This window comes from Vigna unguiculata, chromosome 7 (genome assembly GCF_037176805.1).
Source record: "Vigna unguiculata cultivar grain cowpea cultivar isolate G323 ecotype 2 chromosome 7, ASM3717680v1, whole genome shotgun sequence".
NCBI classification, from domain to species: Eukaryota; Viridiplantae; Streptophyta; class Magnoliopsida; order Fabales; family Fabaceae; genus Vigna; species Vigna unguiculata.
In genome coordinates this window covers 44022449-44041183 of record NC_140798.1, presented here as the reverse complement: position 1 = coordinate 44041183, position 18735 = coordinate 44022449, and the positions used below count along the sequence as shown (strand labels likewise).

At 33.6% G+C, this 18735-nt stretch overlaps 5 protein-coding genes, 1 long non-coding RNA gene and 1 other non-coding gene across 7 annotated transcripts; 5 read left to right on the top strand and 2 right to left on the bottom strand.

Moving 5' to 3' along the window:
* Positions 1–687, top strand: LOC114191418 (uncharacterized). Its single transcript, XM_028080589.1, has one exon. The coding sequence runs from the start codon at positions 1–3 to the stop codon at positions 685–687; it is 687 nt and encodes a 228-aa protein (XP_027936390.1).
* Positions 688–3350: 2663 nt separating this feature from the next.
* Positions 3351–5264, top strand: LOC114192033 (polyubiquitin). Its single transcript, XM_028081582.2, has 2 exons — positions 3351–3552; positions 3955–5264. Exon 2 carries the CDS (start codon positions 3955–3957, stop codon positions 5098–5100), a length of 1146 nt encoding a protein of 381 aa, XP_027937383.1. The 5' UTR covers positions 3351–3552; the 3' UTR covers positions 5101–5264.
* Positions 5265–5413: 149 nt separating this feature from the next.
* LOC146884889 (uncharacterized) lies at positions 5414–5829 on the top strand. Its single transcript, XR_014996750.1, has 2 exons — positions 5414–5511; positions 5657–5829. It is a non-coding gene; the product is annotated as an uncharacterized LOC146884889 (long non-coding RNA).
* Positions 5830–7563: 1734 nt separating this feature from the next.
* On the bottom strand, positions 7564–9925 carry LOC114192034 (postsynaptic protein-like protein). Its single transcript, XM_028081583.2, has 4 exons — positions 9768–9925; positions 9551–9668; positions 7993–8084; positions 7564–7866 (listed from the first exon to the last, which is right to left on the bottom strand). The coding sequence occupies exons 1-4, from the start codon at positions 9781–9783 to the stop codon at positions 7802–7804; spliced, it is 291 nt and encodes a 96-aa protein (XP_027937384.1). The 5' UTR covers positions 9784–9925; the 3' UTR covers positions 7564–7801.
* A 1710-nt stretch (positions 9926–11635) lies between these two features.
* XTH8 (xyloglucan endotransglucosylase/hydrolase 8) lies at positions 11636–13435 on the bottom strand. The gene is made up of 4 exons (XM_028078527.2): positions 13099–13435; positions 12862–12962; positions 12432–12634; positions 11636–12194 (listed from the first exon to the last, which is right to left on the bottom strand). Exons 1-4 carry the CDS (start codon positions 13292–13294, stop codon positions 11792–11794), a joined length of 903 nt encoding a protein of 300 aa, XP_027934328.1. The 5' UTR covers positions 13295–13435; the 3' UTR covers positions 11636–11791.
* Positions 13436–14586: 1151 nt separating this feature from the next.
* On the top strand, positions 14587–14666 carry TRNAL-UAG (transfer RNA leucine (anticodon UAG)). Its single transcript has one exon. It is a non-coding gene; the product is annotated as a tRNA-Leu (tRNA).
* Positions 14667–16229: 1563 nt separating this feature from the next.
* On the top strand, positions 16230–17703 carry LOC114192234 (thiamine thiazole synthase 2, chloroplastic-like). The gene is made up of 2 exons (XM_028081888.2): positions 16230–17220; positions 17350–17703. Exons 1-2 carry the CDS (start codon positions 16318–16320, stop codon positions 17512–17514), a joined length of 1068 nt encoding a protein of 355 aa, XP_027937689.1. The 5' UTR covers positions 16230–16317; the 3' UTR covers positions 17515–17703.
* Positions 17704–18735: the final 1032 nt, after the last annotated feature.

The following is an 18735-nucleotide window of genomic DNA, read 5'->3' as shown; positions in this document are numbered from 1 at the left end:
ATGGATGACGACGTGTCGCTGTTGCCACCGAGATTGAGGTGGAGAAGACAGTGGAAAGAGAAGAAGACGGTGGATGCGCCGGCGGCACCGTCAGAGCAGACGAAACCTGTGATGGTGGAATCGCCGACGGAGTGGTCGACAATCGTGCTGGAAGTGAAAGTTCCTGCGAGCAAAGAACGTGTTCCGATAGAAATGCACGTCAACGACACCGTTCTGAAGCTGAAGGAGAAGGTTCTTGAACAGAAAGAGATGTTCGCCGTTGCAGTGGAGAGAGTAGTGCTGCAATGGCATGAAGAGCACGTGGAATTGCAGGACGAACAGTTGTTGAAGGAGTTCGTAGATTTCGATGAACTTGAGATCGACGTGTATTTAAAGCCTCCGCCGCGACCGCCGCGGCCGGTGAAGTTGAAGCTGTTGGTGGTGCCGATGAACTCGAAAGAGAAAGAGGAGATGGATGTGAGGGCTGAGGATCGCGTGTCGACGTTGAGGGAGTGGATGGAGACAGTGGCGCACCGGATTATGAGGTTTCGTCTTCCCGCTCTCGGTGGTTATGTTTTCATTCACAATGAAAGAACGATGGACGAGAAAAGGTCGTATCGATGGCACGATGTTAAGGAAGGTGACACCATTCGAATCGTGGATGCGAACTTGGTGAAAAATCAGAACACCCACCGCCACCGTACTTGATGCAAGATCAGAACGACGTCGCTCAAGGTCGATGTGTTGCCAACTTATTTGGCGGGAATGTTAGAGTTTGTTGCATAGAAAGTTAGAATTGTACGGGTAATGAGTAATATACAGTATACACTTAACTGAACTTCGAAATTTGATGCGCATGCACCCACTTTTCTGTCGTTCTATTCGCTGTGAAGCCATCCTATTCTCACCTGAATATTTTTCTTAACATTTTTCAGAATCATGAAAAAAGAAAAAGAAGATTGCAGTGTTCAGGTATAGCATGCCGTTGAAAACAGTTCAAAGCTTTCAGATGGACTGAATGGACTGAATCTACTACACTCAAACCAAAAACATGGTAATTTCGCTCTTTGAAATGCTTTATCGTATGTGAATATAAAAACGCTATTTTAAATTTTTGTTATCAGACATTCGTTTAGGAAGCAAGCAAATATTAGACATCTTAATAACAACATTTCATATTTGACATCTTACTGATTTCCAAATACTTCACGACTTTAATTTTATTTAAAAAACTAGCTGAGAAATATTTGTAATGTTTCAAAGACAAAAAAACATAGGAGTAGTTATAAAATTACAAATTAGTATAGCATTTTTGTGACATATCTATGCGTAAAACTAAAAATTCTAAGATTTTTAACCCACTCTCTGGTTAATGTTTACAAATTAGTTTAAAAACGTTTCATTTACTCAGATATTCTTCGTGAACTTATATCAAACACCAGCGTTTTATCACATTATTCGCCTTCTTTTTACTCCACATTTAATTATTTTTCTCGAATGAAAAGAGATTCATCGTTGACCATATTATATATATATATATATATATATATATATACATATATATGTATATATATACATATATATATATATATATATACATATATACATATATATGTATATATATACATATATATATGTATATATATGTATATATATACATATATATATGTATATATATACATATATATATATATATATATATATATATATATATATATATATATATAACTGCAATACTGTTAAAAAAATCATTAATGACAAGATAATGAACAATAACTAATCATAATCTTTTTTTATTTCAACATAAAAATAAAACTAACACGAGAAATGAACGTATTAGAGTTTGAATTTTATTAACATAAATAAGATTACGTTATATTTCATCTCGTGTTAAGCCCTTCTTCATTGAGTTGAGAAACTGTAAGAATTTGGGCCTTGGCCCATTTTCTTTGCTTTTCCTTTCTTTCTTTTCTTCTTCTTTATACGTATTCCTTTCTTAATTATTCTCGTATGTTCTCACCCTTTCCCCTCCATCCTTTTCTATTAATTTATGTCTTCAATCATCTTTTTGAAAAATATTCGATCATATATATATATATATATATATATATATATATATATATATATATATATATATATATATATATATATATATAATATGTAATTATATTGATCAATGAATTATGTATTATGTTTTGAAAAAAAAAAACTGGAAAAACTTTTTACATCTTAAATAATATTATATGTGTTTTGTTTCCCAAAAACCCTTTTTGTTAGCGCATACAAAACATCTTTTATGTATTCTACAAAATAGCATATCATATTTTTAAAAAATAGGTATTTTATTTATTCATCGCGCATATTCTATCTTAGAATGATTTCTTAAACATATTTAAACTTTAATACTCACCCATATATCAATTTTTAAAAACAACTCTCAAAATTTTTTGTTTTTTTAATTTATACGAATATTATATTGCATACCTAATATAACAAATAAGTTTCTCAACAAGTTTAATTGATGATAAAAGGAACATTAACACCATCTAGATGAGAGGGAAAAAATCAGTTTGAAACACGCGTTGATATGTCTATATTAGTAAAATAAAAATATTATATTAAAGCATAATACATATAAATAATACATATAAGTAAAAAAACACTCAAATATAACAGTCAATTTTTGTTTTTTTTTTCTCATTTTATGATATTTTTCTTTTATAAAGTACATACAATTAATTATTAAATAAAACGCAAAACGAGAATATTAGTAGTATAAACAATAGAGCTGCACTTATATATAAAAATATTAATAATACAATTATGCTTCTTAAAGCCATCAACAACTGTATAATCTGACAACTTGTCCACTGCAGATCAGATGGTGTAGCTTATTCATATTAGATGATAAGGATGCCCATCGCTCTTAAGTTTTCTTTACTATATCATTTTTGTTTTTTCAATTAAGCTGTCCTATACCCTTATTTTATTGGTAAATCCGTCACCTTTAAGTTTCATGATTTGTTTAAATAGTTAAAGCGTGGATGATTACAAGACATTTCCTTATTAAAAAAATAAATGATAAAGCTTTCCAATCATTCATTAGTCCATTAAAAAATCAAACATCACAGCTTTGCAATAGATTTCTTAATCATGTAAAATAGGAGCCAACCGTTGGTGTAGTGGATAGAGGGGCCCATACAAAACTGAGAACGCTCCACTTGCAGTGGTTCCGGCCCAAATTGTGAAGTGGGGTCCAATTTAATAACGCCGTTGTAACAGATTAAGCTGACGTAGGCGCGTCTGACTCCGTCAACATTACCAACCCGCTAACCACCCCGCAAATTGCAATCCTGAATTTCCAAGAAAGGACTCCGAAAACGCATCAGACACCACATATCACCCGTGTAATAAGCACCAAATAGGGACACAAGGACACGCGTCACAATGTGATTGGAGAGGATTCCACCCCTTTAGCTATAAAAAGGCCCACACCCTCTGTCTCTCTTCACAGTTCAATTCAAAACAAACTACTTCATTCTCTTTGCGCAGTTCCCTACCTCTCCCCTCAAGGTTCGTCTATTTTATTTTGTCTATGTTATTCATTAGTCCCGTGAATGATCATGTTTTCGATTAGCTTGTTGAGTTTAAGATAGGGTTTGTACAGTTTCATCGATCGTCAGAATCTTTTCTTTCTCTTTTACAATAACACGTCTTGAATTTTTCTCTGTAGTTCTTTATTACGTTAATTGTTTTCTTTTTAAGAAAATTTTCAGATCCGTTAACAGTCTTCTTATTTTAAAGAAAAAAAAAATTCAGATCCATTAACAACCGCCTTGTTTGGTTAATCCTGACCGAAGATTATGTATTTTTTTCCCTGAAATTAATCAGATCTGTTCTTGAGATGTACTTAATTCAGTCGGATAGCTGTTAAATTTCATCATTCTGATTCGTTTGTGGTTTTCAACTTTGCAGATGCAGATCTTCGTTAAGACCCTTACCGGAAAGACCATCACTCTCGAGGTCGAGAGCTCCGACACTATTGACAACGTGAAGGCCAAGATCCAGGATAAGGAAGGAATTCCCCCAGACCAGCAACGTCTCATCTTCGCTGGAAAGCAGTTGGAGGATGGACGCACCCTCGCCGACTACAACATCCAGAAGGAATCAACCCTTCACCTAGTTCTCCGTCTCCGCGGTGGCATGCAGATCTTTGTGAAGACTCTCACTGGCAAGACCATCACTCTTGAGGTCGAGAGCTCCGACACAATTGACAACGTGAAGGCCAAGATCCAGGATAAGGAAGGAATTCCACCAGACCAGCAACGTCTCATCTTCGCTGGAAAGCAGCTGGAGGATGGTCGCACCCTCGCCGACTACAACATCCAGAAGGAATCAACCCTTCACTTAGTTCTCCGCCTCCGCGGTGGCATGCAGATCTTTGTTAAGACTCTCACCGGCAAGACCATCACCCTTGAGGTTGAGAGCTCTGACACCATCGACAACGTGAAGGCCAAGATCCAGGACAAGGAGGGAATTCCCCCGGACCAGCAGAGGTTGATCTTCGCCGGAAAGCAGCTGGAGGATGGAAGGACCCTGGCCGACTATAACATCCAGAAGGAGTCAACTCTCCACTTGGTGCTGCGTCTTCGTGGTGGTATGCAGATCTTTGTGAAGACCCTCACTGGGAAGACTATTACCCTTGAGGTGGAGAGTTCGGACACTATTGACAATGTGAAGGCCAAGATCCAGGACAAGGAGGGTATTCCCCCGGACCAGCAGAGGTTGATCTTCGCTGGGAAGCAGCTTGAGGATGGGAGGACCCTTGCTGACTATAACATTCAGAAGGAGTCTACCCTTCACCTTGTCCTTCGTCTAAGGGGAGGAATGCAGATTTTCGTTAAGACTCTTACGGGCAAGACCATTACCCTTGAGGTGGAGAGCTCTGACACCATTGACAACGTGAAGGCCAAAATTCAGGACAAGGAGGGCATCCCACCGGACCAGCAGAGGTTGATCTTTGCAGGGAAGCAGTTGGAGGATGGAAGGACCCTTGCTGATTACAACATTCAGAAGGAGTCAACTCTTCACCTTGTCCTCCGTCTTCGTGGGGGCTTTTAGACTGTGCTGATCTCTGTTTTTAGTGCTTTCAAGACATTTTCAAAATCGTAATGTGGATTGGGTCTTTATTGACCCTTTAAATAAATTTGGTTTGTGTTGGACTGCATTGTCCCTTTTTTATTATGAAACTTTAGATATATACTATGCTATTCTATGTTGCCTTATGTATTGATTTACGATTATTAATCAAGTTTAGATATATATATATATAATAACTAATTATGCTATTAGTTTATGTTGCCTCATGGAATGATTAACTGTTGTTTTGAAATGTTAACTCGCGTAAATGGATGGATCTATGCCTGTTTTGAAACTGGAGTTTCGGTCACAGCCCAATGATCTAAGGTCGGTTTTATGATCTGGTTTACTGAGTGTGGGAGATGGTGCTAAACAAGTCTTGAACCTTTGAAGGTCGTTTCACATTCTTCATTCTATATAAAATTCTGTTAATCAAATCGAATGGCTAACTTCTAGGTCATTTTAGGTTATCAAGAGTGATGCTAGCCATCTTTGCACCTCTTTCGATTTAATCTCATTTTGTGCTTCTTTATTTCAGAAAATACTTTGGTCAGATTTTGCAGTTTTATGTGATTGTCACCAAACCAACATATAAACCCTCGTATGTATTCGTATGTCTTTTGAAAATCTCATCTATCAAGCGCTTGTATTTTTTTTAAAGTAAAAAGATATTACTCTACCAGTAATTTCAATTTTCTTTCAGTTAATTTATTTTCTTCTAGTAGATAAATCATGATATTATTATACTTTAAATATGCCCTGAGAAGCGAATACCTTGGAGTTCGAAGCTCCATCTCAATGTGTTTGCACAGACAAGCCAAATTTTTCAAAACTTTTCACGTATTTGCAAGTCACATTATGTAATCAACATCTCAAATAAATTGTCTTGCTCAATTTAATAATTTCCAACATTCGATACAATTCTTCCTTTCTCTCTCCCTCTCTCTTTCTCTCTCTTTCTCTTCTTTTGAGCAGCTACTAATTTGGCTTTAGGACCTATACCACCGTACCCATTGTTAACAATAAATGTGCAGTTAGTACTGCAGTCCTTACGTGATGCATAATATTTCAACTATCGTATAGTTTGTTGAACTTTAAGATGACTTGCAGTCCATTTTAGAACCTGAACTCGAGTACTTTACAATTTTAGCTTTAAAGAGGACCTAAGTAGGTAAAAGAAAAAAAAGAAATACACTTTACCTTAATTCCTAAATTTTATCTTTAAAAAGTGCATAAGTAGGTCAAAGAAAAAAAAGAAATACAATTTATCTTAACTCCAAAATAATGTACAATTAAATGTGCCAAAATAATGTAGTCATTGCACCCTTTTATGTCATTGGGTGAGGACTATGACTAGACTACGCTCATGTTCTTCACTCCTAATTGCACTCTTAGTTATAAAAGATAATTTTAATAAATGTCATAAGTTTCACCAAAAAATTAGCTTATAAAAAGATTATTTTGACAAAGTTCACTGAGAAATTTACAAAACTAATTAAATTTAACTTTTGAAAGACATGTCTTTTTTATGAACTCAAATAAAGCTTCAAAAAGTTGTACATCCGTTAAATTTATTACACTATTCGAAAATACATATATTCAGTATTATCAAGGGACAATATATTTGTTGATATAGAAAACAAAAACCCTCCATAATATTTTCTTGCAAATCTCACTCTGTTTCCTTCTATAGACAATATTTCTCCACAAATTTTGAAAATGACACCCATGCATATAATAACTAATGTAAGTAACATTAATACTTATAAGTAATAAGTATGTCTGCCTGCATCAAGAATTTGGGGAGTTGTACTCTTAGAAAACTATGAATTGTGAACTGATTTCTTGACTATATTTTTTTTCTTATAATTACTCCTTCACTTAAAAACATCATAATTACAAAACCTGCAATTGGTCTTTTTTGTTTAAAAATATTTTTAAACCCGTGAAGTTATTATAATATTTTTAAAAACTGCATAGCTTAAGAATATTAAGGAAGGTTATACAGACTTGATTGTCAAACGTGTACACTTGCTAGTAGCTACACTACTTATACGAGTATTTCTTCCGATATCCAGTAAATTTTGACTATTCAATTTGAGAACAACTTTTGGCAATGTGTCTCGAAATATAAAAATTATCTTGGAAATTTCATTCCAAAATGAATGAGACATCCCAAGAAATTTATTCAGTATATGAAGAAATTTTTCTTTTGCCATTGTATTCAGTAATAAATTTACAGGTAGCTAGTGCTATTTCCAATTCCAATTTTGGACCACTTTGCCTATCCTTCCAGTGAAATTTCCCATAAGGTTGCATCTAATACACAAACTTCAGGCAATACTTTAGTTCTTTCATATATTATCTATCTCTCTAGGACAGGAAAACATAACATGCGTTTAGTTCTTGGGAACGCCATTAAGCATATCAGTGGTGGAATGAGGATTTCGGCATGTTATCATAGTATCTCATCTTAGTATAGCAGGAGTTTAACACCATTTGGTTTATTTTTTGGATAAATAACATACATTCACTAAGTACATTACAGAACAGAAAACTCATGTATTTGTTTTTTACAGTTTTTAGTTGCATTGGCAATGCAATCAACTAACAATCAGAAAGAAAGATAATCCTATTATGCACCTAAAAGAAGATGCAGGAAGCAGTGCAGTACTAGAATTCACTACACATTGCTCTGTTTGTAAAACTTGGTGTCAAGAACTTGCTTGCCACACATCGCACAGACTCCTGCCATACAGAACACATCAAGAATTGAGTTATGCACTTTCATATATAAGGCACCCTGTACCTAAAGGGAAAAAAAAATAAAATGTAAGGTAGCAAGGGCAAAAACATCTCAACATGGGATATTACCTTTAGAGTAAGCACAGGTGTGGCAGTACTTGGCATCCTGATGCACTTGCTGCTTGCATATGATGCACTTGGTATTTCCGTAAGGGGTCCATCTGCAAGAAATCAATTTAAGAATAAGTGCAATCCTTCACAGATTATTAATGACTGAAACAAGCATAGTGGAACAACTATCAAAAGGTTACAAAAGGAAAAAAAAAAAAACAGAACGTGTGACCCAAGAAGCAAAGGTATAATAGAATATTAGATAAAAATTTGCAGATGGTATCAAGAACCATCGACAAGCACAAGATTTGCATACAGATTTACGAAAAGGTAATGCCCCTCATTCAAGCGCATTTGCTCGTTTACTTTGGATGGAACTGGCTTATACCAAAATGTTACTCATTCTAAATCCGAAACATGGAAAGCTTTTGGACAGCTATTAAGCCATGAAAAACAAGAACCATACTTATAATCATTATCAATTCTTATGAAGTTCACATTTAAAAAACAGTACTTATATTGTAGAGCATCATTTATAAGTCCAATATTAAGCTTGCACTCATGACACCAATACGTACTATATAGTCAGTTTTGGAGCTTGAGACAGCTATATTGAAAATATTTCCCAAGGGCGTCATAAATAAAAATACAGATATACAGTTTAGCTTTTAAATATATGAACATTATATGACTAAAAACATGAAGCCCGAAACAAAACTAAATTGTAGGGGATAACTATGAAGAGGGAAAGTAATCAGGGTTGAAGGTGAAGTATGAAAGGATGACACACATAAAAAAGTATGAAATAGAATGAATTGTAATAACACAGATGTAATTGTGTTCAAAATTCGTTAATTACAGAATCAGGTCCTAGGGATACTGAGAAAATGATTAACTTTGTTATTAAAAATACTTGTTCAAAATAATAGCCAACTAGTTCCCTATGACTAACTACCGCCTGATAGAATTAGGTTTCTTTCTCGACTCATACAATACAACCATTAGTACAAATCTACACGTAAATATGCATTGCCTAAAAGAAAAAGAAAAAGGAATTATATTCTAACCATCAAACCAGGTATATGCAGTGACAATTGTGCAGGAAATCTTGGGACCAATACCTTCATGTAAAATCGCATATATGCGTAGCCTCCCATTGTGATGCATACAATTTACTAACACAACAAATTCAAAAACATAATATTCAAGGGTAAATCTCATCCTACAAGTTCAACCCATCAAATTCCTTAGAAATTGGTCCCCCCAAAAGGGAAGTGCTATGCAACACAAATGAAATATAGTAGCATAAATACTATTGAGACTCAAAGATGACAATAGAGGATAGCATCACAAAAATTCCACATTCATCACAAAAATTTATTACACCAAGCAGGTGTCGAGTAAGTCACATTACAAAATTTCCGCTACGAAACTAGAAATGTTCGCTTTAACATGTTATCAGCTAATGAAAAAATATACAAGGGACAAAGCTAAGTCATGTTGTGCCCAGTTCTAAAATTAATAAAAAAAATAGAGGAAACAATAACAAAACGAAACATTAAGGATTATCGAATACCTGTTCTTCTTGGAGAGAAGCTTGTTCTCGTTGATCTTGCGGCCACCACCCTCGGTAGTGTTGCTGGCCCCTTCTTTCCACTTGTCTGGTACTATCACCTTCGTTAATTTCTTCTCACCTGCAACCCAAATTCCAATTCAAATTCAAAACAATTAAATAACTGACGGAGACATGGAGAAGGAAAAGTCGGAGTCCAAGAACAGGAGATGAAACTCACACTTCTCGCAGACCATAGCTGTCGTCAATGTCTGATTGGATTCAGAATGTTGAGATTCGATAATCAAAGTTGGGATTGTTAACAGCAACAAAACCCTATGCCCCTTTCCTCTCAGTTTTTCTAAGGACTTGCTTCCACTAATACACTTCTTGAAAGATTCCAACTTTTTAACCCGTATTTGACAAAATTACCCTTTACTAAAAAAATAACTGAAAACCAATTAAAGATTTATGGAAACAAAAAATAAATATTTTTTTTATCTATTTTTTCCTTCAACAAACAGATTTATATCGGATTGATACTTAAAAATGTTTAGTTTCATTATCTATGAATACACGTTGTACAAAAGATTTTCTGTTCCGTATCTATATTTTAAAATATTAATTTTATTTTTTAAATATAATTATTTATTAAATTTTTTAAAAATTAATTATTATTTTTATTTATTAACAATTATTTTTTTATATATTTAACTTTATTTTTAATAAATATAATTTTATTTTATATATTAATAATATTATATTATTATTATTTATTAATATAATATTATGCATACTCAAAAATTATTTACAACAGACGTGACATCGCATATACGTTAGTATAATTTAATTATGAATGTGAGAAAAAGTTCAGAATTATAAATATGACAACAATTATATGAAAATATATAATAACAAGTTTTATTATTTAATAATCTTTCATAACAAAATACTTAGTAAGTTTACGTTCAAATTTTGTTAACAATTTTTAATAATGAAAATTGATTCAAACTCTACTACAAAAAATCAAATAATTTTAGTTTGAATTTTATATTAAATTAAAATTAAACTTAGCTAAGTTATATTTAATTTTTAATATTTGGTTCAAATAAATTTCTTATATAAGATCGAATTAAATTAAGCCACAAACACGTTATGGATATGTTTAAGAATTTATTTCTTTTATGCTATTAGTATTAAATAATTGCACACATTTAATAGGATTTCATTCTGTTTTCATCACTAATTTGATGTGAACACATCATAAGTTCTTATTTAATATATATATATATATATATATATATATATATATATATATATATATTCACATCACATGTTAAAAGTTAATGGATTATCATTGATAACTTTTAACACAATTTAAGATATTTTTTTTATTTGTCAATTTGTTAAAGTTATTATAAGCACTAGTTAGTAAAATCTTTACTTATTTTTCTTAAAATTAAACTGTTAAAATCAACTGTTTTCATAAAGTTATTAATGGAATACTAGTATTAAAAATAAATTAATAATAATAATGAATCAATTTAAATATAAATAAGATGTTATATATTTAATTATTTATAGTATTAATAAGATGTTATATATTTAATTATTTATAGTATTATTAACTTAATATTTATCCTGAAAAGAAAAAAACACAATTGAATAAAAAATAATATGAAATAAAAAGTTAGTATGATAACTAAATAAACAAATAAGTCTGCATAGAAGTTTTTAACATTTAAAGTTACCAATACATACAGTTTAATGTAATTTTAATTAGTCTTTTTCTCTAATTCCATATCGATATGTTTAAGACGCTAAATATGATTTTAGAAAACTCTGTTTCTTGTAGATTCCTTGTATAACACTTTAAATTATGTATCTGTTCTATTCACTTCCCCACTTTTCAATGCACTTACAGAGATCAATTCATGTTTCTACTGTCACTCATTATTTTATAAAAGAAGAGTAACAATTATTAACGAACTTTCAAATGTGTTTGCTTCTCATCTTCCACTCATCACTGTTTGTTAATGGGTAGACATTTTTGTGGTTTAATAACAGTTTATGCATTTCACTGATACTTTCAGTTTTGTAAATAGCCTGTCAAAAGAAAGAGACATAAAATTGCCAACTTTAAAAGCTTACAAATACAAAACTGCACATTAATTATTCCAGTGGTATCAAAAAAATTACAAGGCAGAAAAGGGAGATTGAAAAGAATAAGGATTTTTGCGGTTGTATATGATATTAATAGTAATATTAATCCCATGGACTCAATGAACACTCCTCCGGTGTAGTTGGATAACGTTGAGCGTCGTTGCAGTAGTCATAGATGACAAGGTTCCTCTGAACCCAAGCATAATCCATTTTCTGATCACCAGAGAGGTGCCAAGCATCATACTGATCCCACCAATTTTTGGTTGTGGTTGAGACACATGCAGGGTATGGATCTTCCCATTGGCAACCATCCACACTGAAGTCCTTGTAGGATGAAACAAATGGAGCTAATTTCCAGTTCGTCTTCTCAAGCCCACCTCGTGTGGCCCATTCATCTGCATTCCATATGCTCGAGAACAAGTACATGGGTTTCTCATTAGGGAAGAAATTGTTTGCTTCCCCATTGTTCTTGAACACCCTCACAGGAACTCTATCCACAAAAAACCTGATAAACAAAATTGCTGTCATTAGAAATGGCATTCTCAGAAAACAATACTAATCCATTCTTCTTACTGTCCACGTGATTTATATCATACTTTTCACTATATTACGAACAAAACTTTAAACCGACAACAGCATAGGATATTTTGAATTAACAACTTTTTTTTTTATCTGAGATTCGGGTGTGAAGAACTGAGGTTAGAGCAGGAAGTGGTAGAATAATACATGAGATGGAACTTACACTATCTGATGGTTGTTCCAGAGAATGGAGTAGGTGTGGTAATCCTCGGTTGGGTCAAACCATAGCATATGCCTCATCTCACGCCCACCGGTCCCATTCTTGTACACGTTTGTTTGAATCAAATAAGGCTCCCCGGTTCTGTTTCCCAGAAACTCAAAATCAAGTTCATCTCTTTCTGGCCCTGCACCGTTTTCTGAGCACATCTGCAACAATTCCCCACTCGTCAATCACACTTGGATTGGATGCAGTATTATATCACACTCTGGTCTTAGAATTGATGTTTTGATTCAATAATTTGTATAATGAAGATTTGTTTCAAATACAAGTTACTGATTACTGAGATGATACTTTAGTTAGTTCTTATCAAACTTGGCAACTAATTACTTTCGTCTAATTCTAATTACTGCACTTAAATGGTTTGCAGACTTACATAATATGCTGTCACAACACCAGCAGAGTCACCTGCGACTAACTTCAGCTTCATACTGAACCACCCGAATCTGTAGCGTTGTTTTGTTTGAAATCCACATCCTGTCAAAACATTGAATGCTTGAGAAACAGCTCAAATATGAAATTTTATGCTAACAGTTCGAATTCTCCTCATAAAAATCGTAGAATCCAATGCAGGTTGAAGAAAGTGCATATTTCAATGTGATGCATTTGATACCTGTATCTTTGTCTAGTGAGAGATACCAGATCTGTCCATCTTTAGAGGTAGTAAAATGGTCCTCGGACCACATTATGCTGAAATTGTCCTCAAAAGATCCCTTGGACACAGCTGCTTCTGATGAATGAAAATGAGCAACAACAATTGCTGCAAGTAAAATTATGATGGACACTGAAGAACAGGTCCTTGAATCCATTCTGAGTGGGAAGAATATGGAGTCTCTGAAGGGAGGGTTTGTTTCTGAGTTAGATCTCAGAAACCGAGAAGGGGCACTTCATTCAATGACCGTGACTTTTAAAATGGTTTTGGCACTTCCAGTTGTAACATCATATGCTGATGTTCTGCTCTGCTTAGATTTATGCCGAGATTTCTTTGTTTGTTTAATTATATTGCATGTGCCAATCCCCAATTGTACAAATTTGCCCTTTTTGAATAGCAAGCTCCCCATAGTGTGTGTCCAAGATATCTATACACATAAAGATTATAAAGAACTAGTAAGTATATATATATATATATATATATATATATATATATATATATATATATATATATATATATATAATTTGATTAGAAGTTATGAGAAAGTGTAGTGAAGATTAGAATGAAATATATAGACATTATCGATTGAGAATTGTGAGTGCATGAGTAAAGTGTAGATGAACATGAAAATTTGAGAAAGAATTGAGGAGGTAAGGGCATATTGGTGAAAAAGAAATAGAAATGTGGGAGTGGGACCTTAGCCAGGCTGCATTTGCAAATTGCAATGCTAGCTGTAGAATAATGAAACTCAGAGTAGGGCCCAGCCATTGCATGTAACAACATCATCTTTCTCAATAATGGAAACACCCACACCACCGCCACTACCATTTCGATTCATTTATTATATTTTTACTTTAAACTTTACTTTATGCAATCATGCTGAAATTTAAATCCTTAGTCCTTTTTTTCTTTGCAACTATTAGACAGATCTTAGACTAAATAGTTTAGACTAAATAAATCATTTCGTGTGTTTAGTTTACATATATTTTTAATCTTTATAATATACTTATTGGGCATTTTTTATTATTTTTTCTCTTTTTCACAAACGGAACAAAATGTGAGTTTGATATCTCATCACATTAACACAGATCCATGTTTAGACCAACACCAGTATTATAGCTTCTACGTATCAAAACATCTCTTTGCTTTATTTTGATAAGAACGTATATACACTAAACGTAATACCAAACAAACCTGTTGAAAGCATCAAGAGTTCTAATTTGTGTTTCTTTATACGCAGGTGCAATATTATATATATTATTAAATTGTATAATTGTAAATTTGAGAATAGGAATTGAATACAAATAGTATTTCTTAGTTATTCAATAATTTAATTTACTTCAAAAACATTCTAAAAAACAACAATAACATATATATGATCTTTTTTAAAGAAGTTTCTTAACTTAAATAAATATTATTATCCAGATAACATAAATTTTATCATTTAAAGACAGTTTGGCCGAGTGGTCTAAGGCGCCAGATTTAGGCTCTGGTCCGAAAGTGCGTGGGTTCAAATCCCACAGCTGTCATAATTTATTTTATTTTTTTATCAATATCGAAAGACAGTTAGGCCGATTATCAGTGTCATGGGTTTTTTTTTTTTTTCATGCCAGCCCAATTATCAGTGTCACTGGACTCATCTCACATTATTTATTGCTTCACCCTGATTACCCTATATGCACCTCCATTTCATTTGTAGTGGGAACTTGGGTTTGATATATTTGTGGATAGTGAAAATTATATATATATATATATATATATATATATATATATATATATATTATTTCTCTCTTTTTATCATATTACATAACTTACAAATCTATATTTTTTAGCGTTCATGAATCGCTGAAGTATTTCCTATGAAATGAAAACTAACATATTTTAAAATAAGGATCAAGTATAACTAAAAGAAAAAAAATCCATCAAAACTTAAAATATTTTGTATGAAATATTTAAAAACTAAAAGTTTAGAGAGACAGAGTGAATTCCTCTTTAAATTTCTCTTTTAAAAATGGGTATTTTCATTACTATTGCAAAACAGCTGACCCATACGTTGCATAGCTTTAGCTTGTTTAACGGATATTTTACATGTGTCTCTTCAGGACTATGGACAGCTACCACTTAATTTTGACTTCCTTTTCTTTCATTCTTCTCACTATTATTGTTTTTTTCTTTTCAGGGCTATATATCAACCACCACATATATTTTATTTTAGTTATCAGGTTTATTTATTTTTATCATTTTTTTCTCCTTTTAATTTTTATTCTGAATTCGCTAACTAACATACAGACTCAAACATTGAAAAACACATAAAAATAGACGTGATTTATTATTCATTAGTCTACTATTTAATATTTAATAAAATAATATCATGAATAACTAAATATAAAAATAATATATTTTGTTGTCACTTTCTTCATTGTCTGAAAAAAAAAAGAAAAAATATTTTCTTTTCACCAATCCTTGTACACCATTTCCTTTCCACTTCAATATTTCCTTCCCTTCAGACCAATATCCTAGAGGAAATTCAACGATTATTCTAACATCATTTATTTACCGGTTAACTCGAGTGGTAAGAAACATAAAAAGAAACCCATTTGTTACAAAATTGACGAATGAAGGAACAAACAAACACCAACCAAAAAACGATATAACTAATTTGTAGAGAGCACAAAAGGCATTCGTTAAGCAAAATGATAAAATAAAATAATAATATACTTTAAAATATCATGATCTTTGTAGAAAAAAAAAATCAAAGGAGTGGGACTAGGAAACGCTTTCGGAAATAGTGAGGCAACATGGATTAGTGCCATAAATTGCGAATGAATGAAATCAAAAATAACTTAAAAATGGTTTATTAATGGATGAAGCAGCAGAGGAGACAAGTGATGCAACTGGTTGGTAATGATAAACCATGGATTCTGGTAGTGAAGTCACTTTACATGAAAATATCACGAATGGAACCTCCTGCGCCTTTCAAATTCTATCTCCTTCCATAAAAAAAAAAAAAGCATACAGTTTGTAGATTTTTGAGTCAGATATTTCACCCATCACTCTCTGTTTTCTTTATAAAGCCCCACTCCACTGCACGGACAAATATCAAGTCCTCAACTTTTCTTCTTTTCTTCTCTTCTTCTCATTGTCTCTCGCTTCCCACAAGGTACAATCCATAGAATTCTGATGGCAGCCATGGCAACCACAACCCTAACTTCAAACCCCAAGCTTTCATTCTTCGACCACAAGCCCACCTCCTTCCATGGAAAGCCCGTTTCTCAGTACCGTCTCACACCCACAAAATGCTCCGCCAAACCACCCGCAATCTCCATGTCCCTAACTACACCCCCTTACGACTTCCAATCTTTCAAGTTCCAACCCATCAAAGAATCCATCGTCGCACGCGAAATGACGCGCCGCTACATGACCGACATGATAACCTACGCCGACACCGACGTCGTGGTCGTGGGGGCGGGCTCCGCGGGCCTCTCCTGCGCGTACGAGCTGAGCAAGAACCCGGCCGTGCAAATCGCCATAATCGAGCAGTCAGTGAGCCCCGGCGGCGGCGCATGGCTCGGCGGGCAGCTCTTCTCCGCCATGGTGGTGCGCAAGCCCGCCCACCTCTTCCTGGACGAGCTCGGTGTTGCCTACGACGAGCAGGAGGACTACGTGGTGATCAAGCACGCGGCGCTGTTCACCTCCACCATCATGAGCAAGCTCCTGGCACGCCCCAACGTGAAGCTCTTCAACGCCGTGGCGGCGGAGGACTTGATCGTGAAGGAAGGGAGGGTTGCCGGAGTGGTCACGAACTGGGCTCTGGTTTCTATGAACCACGACACACAGTCCTGCATGGACCCCAACGTGATGGAGGCTAAGGTTGTAGTGAGTTCTTGCGGGCACGATGGACCCTTTGGCGCCACCGGGGTTAAGAGGTTGAAGAGTATTGGAATGATCGATAACGTCCCTGGAATGAAGGCCTTGGACATGAACACTGCTGAGGATGCTATTGTGAGACTCACCAGAGAGATTGTGCCTGGCATGATTGTGACTGGTATGGAAGTTGCAGAGATCGATGGAGCTCCAAGAATGGTATGTTAGCCTTATAATTTTTTTTCTATATTTAGCAAAAACTTTTGTTAAGGTTGTGGAATAGAGTTGTGTGTATATGTTTGGTTTGGATCCCAGTGGTGAGTGTTTTGTGGGTGATATTTGGTGCAGGGTCCTACTTTTGGGGCGATGATGATATCAGGTCAAAAAGCAGCACACTTGGCGTTGAAGGCATTGGGGAGGAACAATGCAATCGATGGAACGTGTGGGGTTGGAAGGGAAGAACCTGAGCTTATGTTTGCTTCTGCCAACACTGAAGACATTGTTGATGCTTAAACTTCATCACACACATTCTGTTTCAGCTCCAGCTTATCATTTGAATTCTGGAATAAATAAAGAAATATGTGAATGATGAAGGATAAAAGAGAGTGTACCTGTTATGTCTTTGTTTGGGTGGATAGACAAATTGTCAACACCGGTCAGCGACAAGTCAAATTATTAAATAAAGAAGAGATAGTTAAATTATTGCTTGTTTTATTAAATCATAATTAATTATTTCATTTTATTATTATATAACTTTGAATAATTATTTTTTCTTATTTAAGTATTAAATTTTATCATTAAAATAAAGTTAAATAGTTTTTTTTTTCAAAAAGTATTACTTTAAAAGATATTGAAAGAAAAAAATGTAATACCACCAACATTCTAAATAAACAAAACTGGCTAGTAAAAATGGAGATCGATTTTTTAATTTATAATAAAAATAACTTTGTCTTTTAGTTTCTATTTTTTTGTCTTTATGAAATATTATCGATGTAAAGGAGAAAATATTATCAAATTAAGATGATAATAGTTATAATTTAATCTACAAAATTATATAAGAAGTTTGTTTGATAATTATCTAAATACATGGAATAATATAAGATATTTTCATTCTGATGGAGAGGAAAAAGGAAATAAACAAGTGCAAAGGTAGTGTTTACTGAAATTTATCAATGGTTTATTATTGCAATCAACAACATGATTTACAAAGAATGACTCTATTTATAGAGGCAACTAAGAACAAAAAAAAAATTAACAACTTGAATTAGCTACAACATTCTCCCTAATTCAATTACATGAGCTAACCACGCCTAATTTCAGTCATCAATTTTTCAAATCTATCCCTCTTCAAAGATTTAGTGAGAACATTAGCTATTTGATGTTGATAATAGGACGGTAGATTAGTTTCAACCTTCCATTATTCGCTTGCTCCCTTAGAAAGTGAAAACTCCATAATCTAGTGCTCATTTTATGTATCTCACCACCCTCTCTTAGTACCAAGTAAATGTACCTTCCTTGGATGATTCATGAAGGTGCTAATTACACCTACTGCAAAAACAAAATGCCTCAACTACCCTTCTGGTTTCGATTTTATATCTATCTGAAACAAGGGCCATTAGGATTAAGTTTCAACTTAAATACCCATTTAATATAAATTGATATTTTTTTTTTGTTAAACTGTAATTCATTTAAAACCCAAATCTAATTCTTGTCAATGGACTGTAAGTAGAGATG

Coding starts and splice junctions, on each gene's coding strand:
- LOC114191418 (XM_028080589.1), top strand. CDS start 1: ATGGATGACGACGTGTCGCTGTTGCCACCGAGATTGAGGTGGAGAAGA.
- LOC114192033 (XM_028081582.2), top strand. CDS start 3,955: ATGCAGATCTTCGTTAAGACCCTTACCGGAAAGACCATCACTCTCGAG.
- LOC114192034 (XM_028081583.2), bottom strand. Junction 8,085..9,550: donor CTTCTCTCCAAGAAGAACAG/GTATTCGATAAT, acceptor GATTTCTTGCAG/ATGGACCCCTTACGGAAATA. Junction 7,867..7,992: donor CACCTGTGCTTACTCTAAAG/GTAATATCCCAT, acceptor TCTGTATGGCAG/GAGTCTGTGCGATGTGTGGC.
- XTH8 (XM_028078527.2), bottom strand. CDS start 13,294: ATGGATTCAAGGACCTGTTCTTCAGTGTCCATCATAATTTTACTTGCA. Junction 12,963..13,098: donor CTCACTAGACAAAGATACAG/GTATCAAATGCA, acceptor ATGTTTTGACAG/GATGTGGATTTCAAACAAAA. Junction 12,195..12,431: donor TGGAACAACCATCAGATAGT/GTAAGTTCCATC, acceptor TTTGTTTATCAG/GTTTTTTGTGGATAGAGTTC.
- LOC114192234 (XM_028081888.2), top strand. CDS start 16,318: ATGGCAGCCATGGCAACCACAACCCTAACTTCAAACCCCAAGCTTTCA. Junction 17,221..17,349: donor TCGATGGAGCTCCAAGAATG/GTATGTTAGCCT, acceptor TATTTGGTGCAG/GGTCCTACTTTTGGGGCGAT.